The 21,448-nt window shown below is 45.0% G+C and overlaps 1 protein-coding gene and 1 long non-coding RNA gene across 8 annotated transcripts in view; both read right to left on the bottom strand.

Annotated features, from left to right (window-relative positions):
- The window catches only part of KIF13B (kinesin family member 13B), a 209,474-nt gene that overhangs the window by 10,857 nt on the left and 177,169 nt on the right, over positions 1-21,448 (bottom strand). For 4 of the 7 annotated variants that reach the window (XM_086414759.1, XM_086414761.1, XM_086414762.1 and 1 more), the window contains 2 exons: positions 19,246-19,379; positions 641-703 (listed from right to left, as the gene is read on the bottom strand). In XM_086414759.1, the coding sequence (XP_086270885.1) occupies positions 641-703; positions 19,246-19,379 (197 nt within the window). Of the gene's footprint in view, positions 1-640; positions 704-15,981; positions 16,166-19,245; positions 19,380-21,448 lie in introns of those variants that run through there. The other 3 variants (XM_086414760.1, XM_086414763.1, XM_086414765.1) reach the window with 2 other exon arrangements.
- LOC147366627 (uncharacterized) lies at positions 12,326-13,169 on the bottom strand. Its single transcript, XR_015169423.1, has 2 exons — positions 12,859-13,169; positions 12,326-12,747 (listed from the first exon to the last, which is right to left on the bottom strand). It is a non-coding gene; the product is annotated as an uncharacterized LOC147366627 (long non-coding RNA).

Here is a 21,448-nt window from a genome sequence, read left to right as displayed (position 1 = left end):
ACTCCAGTGTTCCTCCCTAGAGAATCCCAGGGACGGAGGAGCCTGGTGGTCTGCCGTCTATGGGGTCGCATAGAGTCGGACACGACTGAAGCGACTTAGCAGCAGCAGCTCCTGTTTTAATAAATAAAAAACTTCCTATGGAAGACACAGCATCTCCTCAGAGGATGAACGGCACAGTGGGAGAAAATAGATTTGCTATTCATAAGATGAGAAGTGCTGTTCATCTGTGGGAGATCATAAGAGATGATTTTCTCCCCCAGCTTAGCGTCAGTCTTTTCACGCTGATATCATGAATCAGAATAAAATGTAAAACTGAGAATTAAGCCAACACTTGGGATAAGGAGATGGTTCTGTTTATAGAAATCACCTCTGCCTAGCAGTGGGCTATTAAAACAGCAGACTACATTAGCAGTCAAGCACCTAGGAGTTTAGCAATCATATGATTAACAAGTTGAAAATAGAAAAGTGTAACAAGCAAAACAGAGAGGGGGAAGACAGTGACCTACATTATAGTTCATTATCGAGATGGGAATGCTAAAATTAAAAGCCACGGGTGTGGACTCCACAGTTACAGCATTGGGGCCACCCACTGTATGTGGGACAGCCACAGAGAAGGCACCACCCGGCCCGACCAACTCACCTCGGCCATCCTGGGCGACCCGACATCCGGAAGGGCCGACTGCACCGTGATTCGGGGCACGGGCTGAGGAAACAAGGGAGCGAGTGGGCTCGGGGCTCGGGGGAGCAGGGCAGACAGAACCAGAGAAGCCTTCCACCCAGAGGGAACTCTACAGCTTGTAGGGATTCTGACAAGTCACTGCCTGGCAGGGCTGTCAGGGGCTGGGTGGGGATGCTGTGCCGGAAACATACAAAGCCAGGAGCAGTCAGTGGCCCAGCGACACCAGACGTGTAAGGAGTGCAGGTGCTCTCTTCGCTTGCGCACGGCACGTGTTAGCCAAGGGCTGTATCTGTACATGGAGCTCTCTGGATGGCTCAGTGGTAAAGAACCCGCCTACCAATGCAGGAGACGTGGGTTTGAACCCTGGGTCGGGAAGATCCCCTGGAGAAGGAAATGGGAATCCACTCCCATATTCTTGCCTGGGAAATCCCAGGGACAGAGGAGCCTGGCAGGCTACGGTCCCGGGGGTTGCAGAGTCGGACATGACGGAGCACGCTGAGTATCACTTATTATCTGTACATGGGAGCATTTAGGACCTGACAGAGAGATGTGACATGACAGGAAGATCGGGAAAGGCTTCAGGGGAGGTGGAGCACAAACTAAGCCTTGCCCAGCCAGGGAGATTCCTGGTCCAGAGAAGTGTGGGCGGAGCCGTCACAGGCAGCGAGGGGGGTGAGGATAGACGCCAGTGTAGCTGGAGCACAGAGGGACAGGCATGTGAACAGAGGCTTTGGGGTCTGAGCCAAGCTCCTGGGCAATGGCGAGGATCCCCACAGGTCCTGGGCAGAGGGGGCAGGACGTGAAGAAGACCAACCTGCCGGTGGAAGGCAGACTGGCTGCAGAAACAGTGCAAGAGTGAGGCGGGCAAATGACAGGTGCCAACAACAGAGCAGGGATGACGGGGTGAGAGCCTGAATTGATGGGCACAAGCGATATCACATGAGCGGAGCCGGTTCCTTACGGACGTGTGGTTCAAGGAACAGCTCGTTAAAACAGAGAGCTAAAAACCACACAAAAACTAGAAGAAAGAAAAGTCGGGAGGAGGATCTGGTAACCCTGAAGGAGTCGGCAGCTGCTGTGTTCACAACAGCAGGTGGGCACAGAGCAGACGCGACCACCTTGGAGAACCCTGGGGCCTACCATGCTCTGCATTTATTTCCCCAACCAAGGTCTGGTCACCTCCTGGGCCTGCCTGCTCCAAAGCTCAGGTCTGGAGGTCACCTTAGAAAGCTCGGCTCTAAGAGGGCTCCATCTGGGCCAAATACCTACCCTCAATCCCGTTTCACAGGAGGCGTCAAAGCCGGGTGTCGGGGTTTGTTGCCATGCAGTGCCTCGATCTATCTAGTTTCCCTGGTCTGGGAACCTTTTCAGGTCCCTTCCTCCAGCCCTGAGCAACCGGTTCCTCCCAGGTCCCTGGTGTGTCTGGGTGCCAGGGCTCCTCTGCTGTCATGACTCCCCAAGAGTCTGCAGGCATGAAGGCTGACGCCCAAAGCTGTGCTTACTTTCTAGCAGCCCAGACTCTTAACTGAAGGGAGAAAAGTCCATTTGGAACAAAACAGCCCACTGAGAAGGGTGTCGACCTACATTCATACACCAAACAGCTGCGTTTTAGCAAAGGTACTGCTACAGCCAATTGTACCCTGGGACAGCCTCTGCGGGAAAGCTGCTGCTGCTGCTGCTAAGTCTCTTCAGTCGTGTCTGACTCTGTGCGACCCCATAGACAGCAGCCCACCAGGCTTCGCTGTCCCTGGGATTCTCCAGGCAAGCACACTGGAGTGGGCTGCCATTTCCTTCTCCCATGCATGAAAGTGAAACGCCAAAGTGAAGTCGCTCAGTCGTGTCCGACTCTTAGCGACCCCATGGACTGCAGCCCATCAGGCTCCTCCATCCATGGATTTTCCAGGCCAAGAGTACTGGAGTGGGGTGCCATTGCCTTCTCCGGGGAAAAAGGAGCTAGAAGCAATTAAGGGGTACGGGAACAGCACCAGCATCTGAGAAAAAGGCCCAGAGACAGTGAAGTAGGACATGGCAGAAGATACAGCCAAACAGCTGGCCAGACGTGGGGATAAACTAAGGGAAGACGCTCTACCCTGCAGACACTGGGGAGCGCCTCAGGGCAAAGGCCGGGAGAGCCAGGGTCAGACGTGGGTTTAGGAAAGACAATGGACAGAGCCAGGGAGGGTGCCCTGCCAGCAGCAAGGCCTGAACCCCCCAGCCTCTCCCTCAACTCCTTGACCAGGAAAGACCCCCGTGCCTCCCACCCAGCTCCCGTCGCACATCTTGCCTGCCCCAGGCCTCCTGTCAGGGATTCTCTGTTTCAAGCATGCACCCTCCACTCTGTCTTACGGTCCCTTCAGTGCCGGGGCTAGTACCTTCATTTTCATTTTCCCCACTGCGTCCGAAGCCCCCCCACGAATGGAAAGGTGTTCAGACCATCTCTCTCAGTAAGGGCAGAAAAAAAGTTTGTTAAGCTGGAACCCCGAAATACTTACATTCTTCAGTTATATCTTATTTAAAACAGACAAGATTGAGATGAAACATTCTCCTTTAAAGCACAAAAATGTAAAAATCCCACCAAGATGGAACTACAGCCACCCAGGATGAAACCTTTTCTGTGTCCTCCTAAACGGGGTACAGAAAAATATACTTTTCTTTGTGATTCAGAATAATTTTTTTTAAATCCAGTAAATGGGAAGGCACCTGCTTGACTGGGATGCAATACTGGAATCCAGCGGAGCCACAGGGCTTCCTGAGGACAGGGCCCCAGCTTTGTGGCTCCAGGCTTCTATGCTGAAGACCTCACGCTTCCCCGCACCGTCCTTCATTCTCCACAACCACTTCTTTCTGCAACCCTCCCCCACCCCCACCCCCCCGCCACAACCACTTCTTCCCGAGTAGCTCAAACAGTAATGAATCTGCCCGCAATGCAGGAGACCTGGGTTCGATCCCTGGGTCAGGATTTCCCCTGGAGAAGGACATGGCAACCTACTCCAGTATTCTTGCCTGGAGAAGTCCATGGACAGAGCAGCCTGGCGGGCTACAGTCCATGCGATCAGAGAGAGTCAGACATGACTGAGCAACTAACACTTATACTTCTTGATCAGGCAACAGATCTGCTCTGTAGAGACACCCGCCCAACCCCTAGATACACCTGAAATGGCTGGAACCTGTGTCAACAATAAGATCACATCAGGTCTAAGTGGGTCCTGAGTGCAAACTCAGGTACTCCAGCCACACCTACTTCTCCGCTTCACACACTAGGCACTTCATGGTGCCCCCCTCCTAGGAAAGGCTGCCGGACAGCAGCTCTGGATGAAAGAGCATCACAGCAGACTGTTCTCCAGCAGAGGACATGCTCAAGAGGCTGGGGGCACAGACACAGACCACAGGACTGGCCACAGACTAGTTTTCATGGAAGCTGGGTGACGAATGCATAGGGATCCACCACAGTATTCACTCTATTTTTGTGGATTTCAAATTTCCCCACAATACTGCCCTGCATGACAAACTTAACTGGGGCTCTGCTTTAGTGGGGCTCTCCTTCAGCTCAACAAGGACTCAGGGACTTCCCTGGTGGTCCAGTGGTTAAGAATCCACCTGCTAATGAGGGGACATGGGTGCAATCCCTGGTCCAGGAAGACTCCACATGCCTCGGAGCAACTGAGCTGCTGTACCACACTGCCGAGCCTGTGCTCTAGAGCCTGTGCTCTGCGACAAGAGAAGACGTGCTAATGAGAAGCCCGTGCGCCTCAACCAGCGAGTAGCTCCTACTCACCGGAACTAGAGGAAGCCGGAATATAGCACTGAAGATCCAGCACAGCCTCCCCCCAAAAATAAGTAAATAACTTTAAAATATTTTAAATACTTAAAACAGAAAAAAAGAAGTAAGGACTCAGGTCTCAGGTGCACAAAGAGCTGCAATAGTGCTGTGGGAATATGAAGACCAGAAGGACAGGGGATCCCTCTTAACAAGGCAGCAATCCAGTCTGGGGGAAGGATGCGTATGCAAAAAATGAAAACATCAAGGAAGATGACAGGTATCGGAATGAAAGTTTCCAAGCAGAGAAGACGTGGAGGAGGAAGGGGTTATCCAGGGACCAGATCGAGAACACCTCCGTGGGGGTGACTCCACCTGGACACAGACCTTGAAGACACAGTGGCTCCTTGGGGGGCCTGGCGACCCATGAAGAGTGGCATGACAAAGGCAGGCTGCCCTGTCTGGAGGCTCCCTCCTCTCACTTCCCTGCCCGGGAAAAGCTTCTCAACCTTCCAGGAGGTCTTCAAGAGAGGGAAGGATCTGGAGTGACCAGACTTGGGCAGAGGGAAAGGAGGTCAGGGCGTGCGGAGGAGGCCGTGTGAGCTTATGGTGGATTTTCACAGGCAACAAAGAGCTAGCAAAGGAATCGAATGAAGTGGTGCTAAGAACTAGGCTTACAGAAGATCATCCCTGAAGGAGGAGACAGAAAATTTGGAGAAATCAATTAAGCAGTTGCATCAACGGTTCGGCAGAGCACCAGAAATGTAAGAGACTGAATTTGGATGATAAGAGGAAAAGGAAACAGGAGAATTCAGAGATAGGAAGGCGGCCAGCGAACACCTGGAGACAACCAGGGGCGAGAGTGAGAGACGGCACCTGGGAAGATCGGGAGACAGGGCGAGCGGGACGCAGCTGCAGAGGGAGCACATGTCGGTGCCACACTCCCACGCGCGTGCCCAACCAGGAGGGCGCACCCGCTTTCTGAGGGCGATGGCCTCCGGTGAATTCAGCAACCTTACTACGGGCACCAAAAATACCTCCAGAGTGTGCTGAACTCTTCAGTTGTCATCTGTCCTTCACACAGAAGGGCTCACATTTCCAAATGGTACTGTTTGCATTTTAATGCTCCTCTGCATAGCCCCCATGCAAGCGGCTGCCTATTTCGAGAGCTCAAAACATTTCAGATCATAAGTTCATTAATCCTTACGACACATCTGGTAACTATTAATAAAAATGACTGCAAAGTATTTTGCAGCTATAAATATTAAGAAGTCCTATGAGGCGCGTGAATATAAGTATAATTATCTACATTTCACACTTCAGAAAGTGAGGCTCAGAGGCATTCACCTATCAGTTAAGGGCTGGACGGCTACACCAGGGCACTGTCCTGCGTGTGGGTCAGGCCTAGTGGACCAGCACGAGAGAGGCACAGGGCAGCGTGGAAGTGTTGTGGGGAAAAGGTGACAGTCACTTCTCACACCCTATCTCGTCATTTTTAAGCTCTGGCTTTCATATGCCACCTCAATGATGGCACACCAGAGCTCAGATGTCCTAACTAGACATAAGAGCTAATTTGCCTGGAATGAAGTCTTAACTCCTTGACATGATATGCAAGCACATCACCTCTCATGAGGCTGAGCATGCTTCTTATCCAGAGACTTCCCCACGCTGTCCCCTCCCTGAGGGAATCATCGCCCACCTGGTGAAGACCTAGCCATCGTTAAGTCTTAGCTGGAACATGATCTATTTTTCCTGAAACTGCAGGTAAAATGCACCCCCCTCCCCACACTTTCACCTATAACCCCAACATACCACCTATAACCTATTTATATATATAACCTAATTATCTGTCAATCCGTCTTGACAGGGGTCATTCTCAACTGCAAGCTCTCTGCAGGGTAAGGATTATGTCTCATTCATCTCATCCATAAAACAAGAACTTAATGTCTGTTGATTGAACAAGTAAATAAGTGAATGAATGACTTAAGTGATATAAAGGCTGAATTGTACACTTAGGATTTGGAAAAATCCTATCAAATTCCAAATTTTGAGCACAGGAGTAGGTAGAGGGGAGAAAAGATGTCTGTTGAAGCAACTTAATTAACACTTTGTTCAAAAACACTGAATTTTCTGATACCTTTTTTGTCTAAAAATGAACCTTTGCTAATAATCACCCCTTACCATGAATTTGATAAATTCTTTACAAGTCATGTTCTAATGGTTCCTAAGTAAATATGATCCTCTAAATCTTTTTTTTTTCAACTCTAACTAATCACTTTAATCCAAGCCTAGGAAATACAACAAGAGATGTAAGATTTATTCTGGCCATAAATACTCAATAGCCAACCTTTGATTTTCATGCTGATAATGTGAGAAAAACATAAAGAACACTACCAAGCTGAATACCTCCTCATCTTTGAATACATTCTGGTAAAAGTAACAAACATTAGACAAAATCAGACATGTACAATTACCTAAAGATCAAGAATCAGCAATAGCTTAATCAATATAAACAGATTTTGAAAGGTTATGTTAATCAGAGAGGCAGGGTGCTGAGCCGGCAGGGACAGGGAGAGCTGGCAGTGCCCCCAGCAACTGTGCAGGGACTGGCAGCTCCAGTCACTGTGGGGGCGGAGGGGAGGCACCCCTCAGGACCACCCCGGCTCACACCGCCAGCACCCCCAACCCCTCTGCCAGGGGTCTGCGATCAACCTCATGATCTGCACTCTGGCTTTCCAGGAGGATCCGGCTGAGACTGTGCTGGCCACGGACGACACCAGCCCTCGTCTCCACCTGGCAGTCAGAGTTCTCAGTTTAAGTGAGTAACTCTCGTTCTAATCACTCCCTCAGTTCTTTGGGTAAACCTGATTGCCTCTGGGTTGCACCTCTGGAAGTGGCAATCCAGTCCATAGGAATTCTCTGAGCAATGTCAGCCAGGGAGGATGGTGGGTGGCCACCAGCTGGTCCTTGCCAGAGACACTGTCACCCTACTTGCCACATGCTCCTTCCGGCCAGTGGCAAGTGTCCACGTGTCAGCATGGGATGGTGACTTCCCTTCTCTGACCAATATTACAATCCCTCATGAGGTTTGTACATTCACTTGAGTAGATTCCTCCAGTTCTATCCTCTTCCAAATCCACCTTCCAAACTGCAGCGAGAGGAGCCTCCTGAGACACAAATTTGACCACGTCACTTTTCTGCTTTAAGTTGTCAATGCCCAGAAATAACTGTTTTTAGAAAGAAATGGGCCAAAAAACCCAAAGAGAGATTCTACCCAGTGTTTCTCCACAGCATGACTAGTTCCTCCTTCAAATACTCTATAGATTTGATTCTATAAATATTATCACTTGCTGTTTTTAATCAAATCCAGTGAAATCTCTTCAGATCACAATCGTGCGTTAAATTTTGTTTCTTGACTATGTCTCAGTTCTGCTCCTCACTACGCAGTGTCAGCTTAGACAAGGTGTTACCTACCTGAGACTCATCTTCATCTCTAAGTCAGCGCCTAACATTACCCTTCAACTCTGTGCGTCCAGCATGGCAGCCACCAGCCAGGTGGCTTCTGAGCACTTGAAATGCGGCTGGTGTGACTGAGGAAGTGGATTTTTTATTTTACTTCATTTTAATTAATAACATATAAATTTAAAAATTAAAGTGCCTTTTAGTATGTTTTTGTAATGTCTTGGGCATGTGGATTTATTTTTTCAATTCTATGAACTCTGAATGCAGATCAAGTATTTCCAAGGAAAATTTAGTATCTGAATCGAGATGTGCTAGAAATGTACACTACACACCTGATTTTGAGGACTCTACAGAAAAAAAAAAAAAGAGGATATCTCAGATTGTTTTTTATACTGATGACAGGTTGAAATGATATTATGAATATACTGGGTTATGTAAATTATTTAATTCAACCAGTTTCTTCTTACTTTTTCAAGTGTGACTACTAGGCATTTTTAATGACACACATGGCTCGTATTATACTTCCATCAGACAGCACTGCTGTTGAGCTGATGCATATAGAATCCCTGGCACGGTAGACACTGCACATGTCTAAAGCACCATGTAACCCTAATTACTGGGGTTCCATGCACTGCCTTCCAAGGTATTTCTGTAGATTAAGTAAAACGCGTACTAGGTGCCTGTGCTAAGTCGCTCAGTCGAGATGGACTCTGTGACCCCCATGGACTGTAGCCTGCCAGGCTCCAGGCAGCCTTCTGTATTCTAAAGGTTGTGTCAGGAGTTGAGGATACAATATGTGCAAAATCAAACACACACACAGTCCTCCTCTTCAGAAACAGGCACTCAGGGTCTAATACCTGATATTCCTATTTAATTTTAATTACATAAAACAACTAAAAGAGCTGCCCTGATGGTCCAGTGGTTAAGAACCCACCTGACGATGCAGGGGACACGGCTGTGATCCCTGGTCCAGGGAAACCCACATGCTGCAGGGAACTAAGCCCACGGGCCACAGCTGCTGAGCCCACGTGCTCCAACTACTGAAGCCCGCATGCCCTCGAGCCTGCGCTCCAAGCAAGAGAAGCCACCACAGTGAGAGGCCTTCACACCGCAGCTAGAGAGTGGCCCCGGCTCGCCGCCACTAGGGAAAGCCCACAACAACAAAGACCCAGCAAAAATAAATCAATCTTAAAAAAAAAAAAAACCCAAAACTAAAACGCACACTTCTGTCAACAAGTAAATTATTTATCAGTTGATAAAAGTGAACGAGCCTGTCCTAACAGACTTCATGGTTGGATGGCATCACTGACCCAATGGACATGAGTCGGAGCAAACTCCGGGAGATACTAAAGAGTAGGGAAGCCTGGCGTGCTGCAGTCCATGCAGCCACAAAGAGTTGGACAGGACTTAGCGACTGAACAACAATATATGTGTTAGCTCAACATACTTGAGATCCTACATATGAGACATTTTAAACACTAATATTTCTGAAGTTGTCAGGAAAGAAACAGTTTCTTACATATTAGGGTTTAGCTAGTTTACTTTTTAAATTTCTACATGATAATCGGTAAAACTTAAGTATTTATGTGGAAAAAGATGTCTCTCTTTTAAAAATAGGGTGTAATAAGTCACTCTATCCACTCAGTTTCTCAAGTATCCATGAAGAAGGAAGGATATTTTATGAAAGGTAGTGAAGTGAAGTCGCTCAGTCATGTCCAACTCTTTGCGACCCATGGACTGTCATGGAATTCTCTAAGCCAGAATACTGGAGTTGGTAGCCTTTCCCTTCTCCAGGGGATCTTCCCAATCCAGGGACTGAACCCAGGTCTCCCTCATTGCAGGAGGATTCTTTACCAGCTGAGTCAACAGAATGGCTGTTAATCTAAAAACTTAAAAACTGAGTCTAAATCTAGACTGTCCCCAGCTCGGTATGTCCTACAAGCTAAGAATGGTTATTACACTGTGAAATTATTAAAATATCAATAAAAGAATACTTTGTGACATGTAAAAATTATATGAAATTCAAATTTCAGGGTTATAAATAAAGTTTTATTGGAACAAACCCAGACCCATTGTTTAGCATTGTCTGCAGCCAGTTCTGCCAGCAAAGCCTAAAATGAGCCTAAAATAAAACTATCTGGCTCTTGACCAAAAAAGCCTGCCAACCCTGGGTCTACAGACTCATACAGAAGTATACAAAGCCCATTTCTGAAAAATAAGTGGAAGATGCGGCCTCTTCAAATCAACTCCTATCCTGCCTCAGAAACTATCTTCTTTTCATTATTCTACAGATTAGCTACTAACCCTGACTCTGAAGGCAACTTAGTGTCTAAGTATGTCAATATCCATACATTTCTGGGGCAAAGACAGATGGTAAAATGTTATGATCTTGGAAAACAAAACAGACATAAGAGTCTCATTTCGTAAAGCAGTTAAGAATTGCCTAAGAATTCATCCACAAAGCAACTGAACAGAAATCATTTTCCTTGAATTTTTTTAAAAGTCTGTATTCCAAAAGGTCTGTACAAACTTCCCTTTATTAACACAAGAACAAGCAATATAGAATAACATATCCAAATATAAACTACAAGGGAAAAGAACTTTTAAAAACCTGAATACTAAAGGAAAACTCAAGGCTAGAAAACAAGGTCTAGATCCTTTTTCTTATTTTTAGTTGGTTACGATGATGAACCCTTGGTACTTACCTGGTTGTCCAGTGGTTAAGACTCCAGGCTCCCAATGCAGGGTGCCTGGGTTCAATACCTGGTCAGGGAACTAGATCCCACATGCCACAACTTAAGCCTGGAGCAGTCAAATAAATAATTTTTTTTTTTAATAGCAAATTCCTTTGAGACAAATTCCTACACCTCAACCAACTGAAATAGAACTTAAAAAAAAAAAAAGACGATAAACCCTTAAGACACCACAGCAAGCATTTATACAGCCTGTTTCATCAGAGGAGCCTGAGTAATGAAGAGTCTAAAACAGCATCTTAGCGCACAAGGGAAGAACCAGTAGCTGTGTTTGTTTCTCCCCATTTTACACACAGAACACTCACTCACATGAAAGCTGAAAGAACTACCTAAGCACCTTTCCAGCTCGGTCAGAGATGTATAGGGCACTGCTTTCTCTACTCAAGGTTCTGTCCACCTACCACACTGGAAGTGGTGTTGAAACTGGAGACAGAAACCCTTGTGGTCAGCAGGGTAGGCCTAAGCAAAGCCCAGGACACTGGAGAGGAGCTAACAGTAGAGCAAGGATAGGCCAGAAATGTGGCTATGTTTCTGATGGTGGAAATTAAATGTGAGCATTAACTCAGATGGTAAAGAATCTGTCTGCAATGCAAGAGACCTGGGTTCACTCCCTGGGTCAGGAAGATCCCCTGAAAAAGGAAATGGCAGCCCACTCCAGTATTCTTGCCTAGAGAATTCCATGGACAGAGGAGGCTGGAGGGCTACAGTCCATGGAGCAGCAAAGAGTTGACACGACCAACACACTAATACTTGCACTTTTTTCTTTCATTAACTCCTTAATCCCCCAAATGAACCAAAAATGCCATTTGGAATTCAGAAGTTGGAAGTACATAAATAGCTTCATCTGAACACCAACTTCTAGACACATGAAAAAAGCTATTATGCCAAATTAATTCAATCTAACTAATTAGAGAGCAGGAAGTTCTTTCAATTATTTTATGTGCTGTCTGAGAAACACACTTGAATATGAGTGCAGATTTCATTAATTGCAGTTCATTATTTTCCAGATTCGTTACTAAACTTGCATCAGAAGGTCAAAGACAGCAATTTTGTCAGCTGCCACCTCTTTCGGTGCTTGTATCTTTTGCATTTCTGGAACTCAGACAGAAATTGATTACAAAAAAAAAAAAATCTCCATAAAAATGAGAAACATAAGTTTTATAAATATGTTCAAGCCATGATTTTGAAAATATGAGAAACTCTGTCTTTAAAGACTTCCTTAAAATTGTTATTTTCTTTCTTTATAAATTTATTTATTCCTCAGGATGAATTGTTAACTTTGATCTTACAAGAAAAGATCCATGCATCTTCTCAAATACTGAAATATTCCCCCCCAAATAATAGAATCTTGATCTGAGAACCTGCTGATTCCAAAGAACAAGTTAATAAACACTAATCTTTTCATTAGCAATTGTGTGTTTGTATCTTTGCATGAGGGACGGAACTGAACATTCTTGTTTGAAAATGTCAAGGACACTCTGATTAAAAGTACTTTTTTGTTAATAATCATTCCTTCATCACTTCTGCTTCTCTTCCACCTAATCTAACAAAGAAAAGAGGAAATATGACTGGTAGAAACAGGACCTATTTCATTCCTCGGTTCTTACTGGGAATATTTTTACATTTTCAAAATCTTATTTTTTAAAAAACAGAAGTGACTGAAATCCATGGCGGTGCTGGGAGAGGACCCTGCTGTCTATAAATCACTGTGCTGGTGCACGGTTGTTGCCTTCTCTTCGTTAATATCACTTCATTGTTCTGCGCCCTTCATTCTGCTGTTTTCCTGGAACCATCCTTATACGATTCTTCCCCGCCTTCTGTGTTGCCATCCCTTGAATGCTTATACAGTCAGCTCTCTCAGTCATTGTTCGGTCAAGCTATAAATAACTCCTTTAATCCTTCCTCATAAATCATTTCTGATGTTATTCTCTGAAATAATTCCAGTTGGTCAACGGACGTCCAGTAGTAAGGCACCCAGAGCTATGTGCAATGATCTAAGTGTCCTCGAATGAGGCCAGAGAGAATCCAGGCATGTGTTTAGGTTGCTGTGTCTCTGCTACTGTGACTCTTCCAGAGAAGGAGGTTAAGTCTCCAAACTAACTTGGGACAGAAACAGAAAAAGCAAGAAGCTTTAAGATCTTTCATCACAGTTAGGTGGGAAACAGAGAGAAATGGCTTTGAAAACGAAAAGAAATGAGTGTGCTTACCTTACTCTATGGCCTGCTGGGTTACTCTGTGCTGTCTCTGCGGTTCCACTGTGTAGTATATTTAATGGATTTTAGGGGATTTCTGTTTAGTTTTTAAATTTTATTTCTTCATTGTTTTTGGCTGTGCTGGATCTTCACTGCTGCATGCAGGCTCTTCTCCAGTTGCAGTGATCGGGATTGCTCTCCACTTGCAGTGCGTGGGCTCCTCATTGCTTCTCTTGTTGGGAAGCATGGGCATGAGGGCGTTCAGGCTTTGATAGTTGTAGCAGCCAGGCTCTAGAGCACAGTCGCTCCTCAGTATGTGGGATCTTCCCAACCCAGGGATTGAACCCGTGTCTCCTTCGTTGGCAGGCAGATTCTTTACCACTGAAGCCACCAGGGAAGCTCCCCCTCTGTTTAGTTTTTTGTACCATCTCACATTACAAATCTTAAGCAGTGTTACTATCTATTTATTGTCTCTAAGTTGTATGCAATGTTCATATCAATATTTATCCCTTCCTGTATTGGGAGAATTGATCCAGCTTTCTTTTAGGCATATACACTGATTTCTATTTTTCTGGGTTCTATCTTACACGTTATTCTAAAATCTGTGTTAAGTTTTTTAGTGTGGCATTAATTATTTAATGACTATTTATATAGGCCATTGAAATTAATGCACTAACGAGTCACTAGCAGCAAATAAAAATGAGAACCAAAATAGAGAGCAAACTTGGAGTATATGTGTATTTCTTTATGATACACTAGACACCTTACACTGGGGTAGAGCAAAGCCAGGCAGCAGGCAGGGTGGTGGCGAATGTTCATCAGCATAAATTTTATCTTAGTCTCACTAGATTAGTGATACAGAGGAAGGCATGGTGTCCCTCTGTTTCCATAATGCATCTAACAAAACCTCCTATAATCTCCTTGGTAGAGAGAGGGGAAAACGGGGGTAGGAGGTGGCAGTTACTGAACAGGCAGAGCTGAAACACGTCCACTGGCCACTCTGTGGCTTGGGGAGTAAGCTCCAGTCACATATGACAGAGCACTCTCTCACGCTTAATGTTCCATATTTTGTTTGTGACTCAAATGCAGAGTATGCCCTTCAAAAGTTTGCAGATGCTAATAAGAACCAATGTACCTTTAATTATTCAAAGAATATCTTGCTAACCTAGGAATGCTGAAACAAAATCAAGCTGACAAATTTTAGGCCTGAACCTGAAGATTCTTATTTAAGTATTTTTATGCTTCAATGAAGGGGCTTCTCTGGTGGCTCAGTGGTAAGGAACCTGCCTGCCAAGCAGGAGACTTGGGTTCAATCCCTGGATTGGGAAGATCCCCTGGATAATAAAATGGCAACCCACTGCAGTATTCTTGCCTGGGAAATCCCATGGACAGAGCAGCCTGGTGGGCTACAGTCTATCGGGGTCACAGAAGAGTCAGACATGACTTAGCGACTAAACAACATGTGAAGTGAGGTTGCTTGGTTGTGTCCAACTCTGCAACGCTATGGACTGTAGTCCACCAGGCTCCTCCGTCCATGGGATTTTCCAGGCAAGGGTACTGCAGTGGGTCGCCATTTCCTTCTCCAGGGGATCTTCCCGACCCAGGGATCGAACCCAAGTCTCCCACATTGCAGGCAGACGCTTTACCGTCTGAGCCACCAGGGAAGTCAACGTGATAATAAAAAGAGAAGTGCACTGGCCAGAGAGTAAGCAAATAAACAAGCAAATGAAAAGGGGGAACATTAACTGACCAGAAGCACAATGAACTGAAACTTTCCTTAAAAAAAACCAAAAGTGCTCTCATGTGCCGCTTTGGTAGAAGCACATTAGTCAGAAGAGGACAATAATAGGCACACTGTTTTCAAGCAAAGGGATTACAGTATCATTTCTGGGCTCCCCGCTTCAGCAAGACCCTGGCAAGACCACTGAAGAACGATGAGGCATTTATTGTAAGAGACAGAGCTGACATCTTTAGCTGTTAGGACTGGAGAAAGCCTAGGAGAGTAAAGAATCCTTAATTTCTGGGCAACAGCAGAAAAAAGCAGAGGCAAAGACTGGGTGGCAATAAGCCAGCTATTTTCCTGAAGGACTTGGAGGGTCCACAGAGAGAGAAAAAAGTAAGAACTTCAACTCTGGGGGATCAAGTCTGATTTCCAAGTGAATAGGATGCCATTATAGTGATGACAGCTGTGAAAAACTGGAAAACACTAAAAAAAAAGTCTCGTCGGTACAGCAATGTACTGGGTGTTATTTTGAGATTCCATTGTTGCAAAAGTGCCCCATTTCGAAGGATGAAACATCATTTAGGTGGTAATGACTTAAAGCATATTTAAAGTGGCCCTAGTAAGAGAAACCTCTATATTGATATTGTCTCTGTATTTCTCTAGATCGACACTGTCTCCATACTGATAGTGAAAATTATAATTTACTTCTCTAAAAGCTTTAGTAAAGATAGCAAAAATGAGAAGAACAGAAGCATCTCTGATCAACTAAGAATAGTTGAACAACTTTAAGAACAGTTCTTCAGTGGAACTTGCATCAGTCTAAGAAAGACACTTCCTGAATAAGCCTTGATATCTCAAATCCCCACTTGGGTGCAATTCCCTCACCTCTGAACATTAACCACAGTCCTTTATACTGGGTATATTCCAACTATCTAATACTAACATCTGAACATACATCAATGGTCAACCAACATACACTTTCCATCAAATCTGCCCCTGCCTTCAAGGATTACATTGTAGAGGAGATAACTAGTAAACATATAAATGTAAGTCCCAACAAAAAGTTAAATAAGGGAATACACTGTATTGTACGGTAGAGGCTGCTCTTTTAGTTTGGTCGGTCCAACACATTCTAAATTCAAGCGTATTTGTTTCCGTGGCCTTTCTTGACCCTGACAGTAGCAGACCAGTCTCCTAGAGGCTTACTAACCACACAAAGACTTTGGGGAAGAGCATTCCAAGTAGAAGGAAATGCAAGGAAGAAAACTCTTGAGACCAAAAGGAGTTTCATGTGTCCATGAGATCAACAAACAACAAAAAGGCCAATCAGTATGGCCTAGCGTGGTGCACAAAGAAGAAAAAAAGGGAATAAAGATGAAAGGTCAGGGGCTGGATCACACAGGACTCTGTAAACCACAGTAAGGAATTTAGATTTTATTCAGTAAGAAGCAATGGAAGGTTCCAAGCCATGAACTAATAAAAGGCCTTGGGAGCTCACTCTGGCTTCTGGCTTCTCTGTGAGTAACAGACTCAGTGAGGCAAAAAGCATCAGTTGATCAGCTGGTAGCCTGCTGCATAATCACGGCCAGAGACGATGGCCTGGATGAGTGATGAGAAATGGAGTCATCACACTGAAAGTGGTACCTATAAAACTTTACTGATGGTCTATTTGTGAGGTGAAGCAACAAGGTGGACATCTGTGCTATACGCTGAGATGGGCATACATTAATATTTCAGAAGTATTCTGTATGCTGGAAGTAAACAGACTTGTGAGCTGAAACCGACAGCAATGATATGAACTTGTAAAATGTGAAAGTCTAATTGATTTGTAAGTGGAAAAGCTGAACGGGCAGTTAGCTCCACGAGGCCAGAGCTCAGGGGCGAAGCCTGGGCTGGAGACAGAAATGTGAGCATCATCAGTGCATAAACAGTATAAGCCACAGAGGTAGATGAGGTCACCCAGGAGGGTGCTCTGGAACCCCTGAATGTTAGCAGCTGGACGGAACAAAGGGTCCCAGAACAGGCAGAAACTGAGAAAGACGGAGCAGTCAACGAGGGAAGCCAGGCGAAGGGCTCAGTGCTGAAGTCCAGAGATGAAAATGCTTCCTGCACGACTGTCAAGTCAGAGGAGGACTGAGAAGTGCGGCGAGAGAGATGCGGCTCTGGTGACCTCGAGCAATGGTCCTTCAAGGGACTGTGGTTTCATAAACCAACTGGGAACAGTTCAGATCCACCACTGGGCACCTTCAATAAGGCTACTTTTGTGTTTACGTTTTCATTTATTTATGAAACATGAAGCACTGGGGGCCACTTTCTCCAACACCTTTGCATGTGCGTGCTAAGTTGCTTCAGTCGTGTCCGACTCTCTGCGACCCTGTGGACTGTACCCCACCAGGCTCCTCTGTCCATGGGATTCTCCTGGCAAGAGTAATGGACTGGGTTGCCAAGCCCTCCTCTAGGGGATCTTCCTGACCCAGGGCTCGAACCCGGGTCTCTTACATCTCCTGCACTGGCAGGGGGGTTCTTTACCACTAACACCACCTGGGAAGGCCTTTGCACATATATGCTCAAATAAAATAAATTGAATGAATATTACTTAAGGTATCTTCAAAGTATTTCAAAGTTACCTCTCTTAACCTGGACACTGCGCACTGCAGTTTCCACCAACCACTAGACTGCTTTCTAAACCACTGCTCTTCCTCTCATATCCGGAAGAACCAGTCGCTCACTGGCAAGAGAAGAAAGGTTACTTCTTATGGTAACAGGTGCTCTGACTTACATCAAAACCTTGAAGCAACTTTAAAAGAATACTTGTAACTCTGGTCATCTGAGTCACTGACTTCTAACGCGACTCCAATTTCCTTTAGCTTACATAACTCTGTCTTCACCAAACAGCAATTGAAAAACAGTGGCTATCAAACTTAAATGTGAATGAAGATACCTCGTGTATGTGTGCTCAGTCGCGTGTGACTCTTTGCGACCCTATGGACTGGACTGTAGCCCACCAGGCTCCTCTGTCCATGGGATTTGCCAGGCAAGAGTATTGGAGAGGGTTGCCATTTCCTACACCAGGGCATCTTCCCAACACAGGGATCGAACCCACATCTTCAGCATTAGCAGATGGATTCTTTACCACTAGTGCCACCTGGGAAGCCCTGAAAATCACCTTGTGGACAGAGGATGAGATGGCTGGATGGCATCACCAACTCAATGGACATGGGTTGTGTGGACTCCGGGAGCTGGACGGCATGTTGAGGTTCATGGGGTTGCAAAGAGTCGGACACGACTGAGCGACTGAACTGAACTGACTTATGTTGTTGTTTAGTTGCTAAGTTGTGTCCATCTCTGTGTTACCCCACGGACTGTAGCCCGTGTCTACTCTGTCCATGGGATTTTCCAGGCAAGAATACTGGTGTGGGTCGCCATTTCCTTCTCCATTGCGTACTTATAAATGCAGATTATCAGGTGGCCCAAGGTGAGGAATGGGTTCTAAGATCAGGCCATATTTTTAAGTTACCTTTTTAAAAAGCTACTATGGAAATTCTGGCACAAACAGTCCATGAATCATACTTTGTGAAACAACAACACAGCAGTTTAGAACAAAATAAGGTGCGCAGCAACAAAGCCTGGAAAAATCCTTGTTGCCTACCCCAAGTAGCAGGTTGGCTGTTTCTTTTAGCTCTCACCATCTCAGATTCATCCTGATAACAGTCAGGCACCCTTTATGTGCCCAGTTAAATTTAAACATTTCCAAAATCTCAAAGTTTAATTTTTTTCATCCAATATGAATCTACGCTGGTATAATATGCTCATATACTGCTAGCTTGAAAAAAATACCTGCACAGCAGCCTTACAAAACTATTACCTTGAATATACACTCATGAACTTAGAAAATTCTTTTAAAGAGTTAAGGTCTCAGGCAAGGACTCGCCTGCACTTCTGCAGCTTGAATGTTTCAGTGAATGTGGAGAAGCTGATGTCAAAAGACCTATTTCAACAACTGAACCTGCATTATATGTGTTTTTGAATGAGTATAAATAAATCCTCATTTATCATTTTCTGCTGAATTCACACCTAGAGGAGGCTAGAGACTGCATTTCCAACAGGCTTCCCATGCACCATCACATACAAGCAGTTTCCTGATGATCTGGAAAACCCTTTCACATCTTCTCTGAAACTTCTTCTAAGGCTGGGTAGAGAGTTTCAAGAAAAACAGGCCTAAGACAAGTGATCCCTTTTCATATTTAACTGAAAGAACAGGTAAACCACAGTAGAGGAAAAACGTTGAGCGGCAAGGATGGGGATGATGTTAAATTGTTTGAAATTAGAAATGAAATCAAGAATTAAAAATAGAATTACATTTTCTGTTTGGCAATATACAAACAACACTAAGTGCACTTCATAAAGTTCACTATTGTTGCTCTAAGTGATATTACCATAAATCACATTAGGAGCGGACTTGGCATTTTTTAAAAGCAAAAAGGATTGAGAGTGTCAATACGTTTAAACAGCTCTGTTCTCTTCGACGAGAGTGGAAGAGAAATTATCAGAGCTTTCACCAGGTCTGAAAGCCCAGCTCTGACACCCCTACTCCCCTCTCCCCTCCAGCTTCAGCGCACAGGGAGCAGGGCTGGGCCAGCGACCCGTCGGGAGCACGTGTGCCCTCCCAATGCTTTTACCTGATGCACGAGGGGAGACAGCTGTTTGCCCCTTTTCTCGTCACGGACGGGGAAGAGAGACTTTAGCAGCTTCGGCATCTGCGGCACCAAAGACTTCACCGGGTTCAAGTAGGAGGCTGCGAGGCTACTGAGTCCTGCCGAAAATATCGAAAGGAAAAGGGATAAGGCAAAAGCGATTACAGAGATGCTCTCCTTACTGTAAACTGGCCAAACATTGTTTGTAAGCAAAACAAACAATAAAAATTTTAAAGGTATACTGGGAAATTAATACTAAAAACAGAACAGTATTACATGTATCGTGTGCTCACTCGGTCTTGTCCGACTCTGCGACTCCATGGACTAGAATACTGGAGTGGGCTGCCATTTCCTCCTCCAGGGGATCTCCCCGGCCCAGGGACTGAACCCACATATCCTATACTGGCAGGTGGATTCTTTACACCACTGAGCCACCAGAGAAGCCCAGAGTGAGGATGATCCCTAATCAAATACATATCTAGTCAATGATTAACCAAAGGCTGATCACAAAAGGAGAGACAATCAGACATGATATGTCTCCTAAGGGAAGTGCTCATTCATTTATCCTACCTTCTGCCCCTGCCTCAAACTAGCCTGAATCTGACCATGGCTGCAGATCTAACCACCAGTTTACAGGAAATACACTGGGCAGACTATCATGCTTAAATAACTTGGTGAGGATGGCAAAAATAAAAATGTACAGTCTACGGCACAGAACCTGGTCTCTTCACCAAATACAAACGCAACAGGGAAAAAAGATGAAGAGGCACACACTGACTAAACGGATGTGTGTGTGTATGTTAGTCGCTCAGTCATGTCCAACCCTTTGCAACACCATGCGCTGTAGCCCGTCAGGCTTCTCTGTCCATGGACTTTTCCAGGCAAGAATACTGGAGTCGGTAGCCATTCCCTTCTCCAGGGGATCTTCTTAACCTGGGGATCGAAAGTAGGTCTCCTGCACTGCAGGCAGATTCTTTACCATCTGAGCCACCAGGGAAGCCCCAAGACGTATCAACTAACCATAGTGTGTGAACTTTACTTGAATTTTCATTCAAAATAACTAAGAAATACTCTTGGATCCACATGGGGAACTCTAAACACTGGCTAGATGTTTAATAATATTTTGTCATTATTTTTAATTTTTCTTCTTGAAATGTCACTGTGGGTATTCCTTTAGAAATATATGTACAAACATTTACAGATGAGACAGTGTCTGAGATTTGCTTCAAAGTCATCCTGAGCAGATGTGGAGATGTAGTGGGAGCACAGATAAGTAAGCCCGGTGATAGTCTGATCATCCTGAAGTCAGCACGGGGCACTTGAGGGCACCTCATGTCACTCTTTCTACTTTATATATCTGATATTTTCCACAGTAGAAGGATTCTTCAGAGTGAGAGCAAAATAAAAGCTTTAAACATACACAAGAAATAGTTTGTCACTAAAAAAAAAAGATCATTGCTAAAACCACTGATGATGGATATATGGTGACTAAAAAAGAAACTCAACTCAGAAGAATGCAGTGAGGAGGAGCAAGAAGCAACCATGAGCAGAACCAAGCAGTAAATATATAAACCAAATAAACATTCATTAGCATTTTTTTTAATTTATGGAATTTTAAAACAAAGTAGTAGTCTACGACCAAATAATTTCACCCTGGGTATTTACTGGACAGAAATGTTACTAAAACACTGATACACAAACAAGCTTCAGTCACAATAGTGAAAAAGTGGGAACAAACCAAATGTGGATAAACAGGAGGGCTGGTTAAAACTGTGATAAATTCCACTGTGACAGTGAAGTCTCTCTCGTAAAAAAGAATACACTGCTGATACGTGCAAAGGTACGGATGACTTCAACAGATACGCTGAGCAAAACAAGCCCAGCACAAAAGAGTACACACAATACGATTCCATTTAATGAAACCGAAGAACAGGCGAAACACTGAGATCCGAACACTGACCGACTGTGGCGAGTAACCGGAGTCACACAATCGTCTACAACTGGGCTGTGGTGTAAGTTACATTAGTAAACAAATTTGTCAAAACTCATTAGGTATGACTCATAATCAAGAAAAATACAGCCAGAAACAGACTGTGAAATTGGTCCTGATGCTAGACTGAGCGGACGAGGATTTTAAAAGCGCCTTTTATACATAGGTACAAGGACTGAAAGAATAATACAGCCTTAA

The sequence above is a fragment of the Bos grunniens genome, chromosome 8 (genome assembly GCF_055505025.1).
Source record: "Bos grunniens cultivar Pamir isolate PY7600 chromosome 8, Bosgru_T2T1.0, whole genome shotgun sequence".
NCBI lineage: Eukaryota > Metazoa > Chordata > Mammalia > Artiodactyla > Bovidae > Bos > Bos grunniens.
The sequence above is the reverse complement of the archived record's forward strand: the minus strand, read 5'-3'. Positions and strand labels throughout refer to the sequence as shown.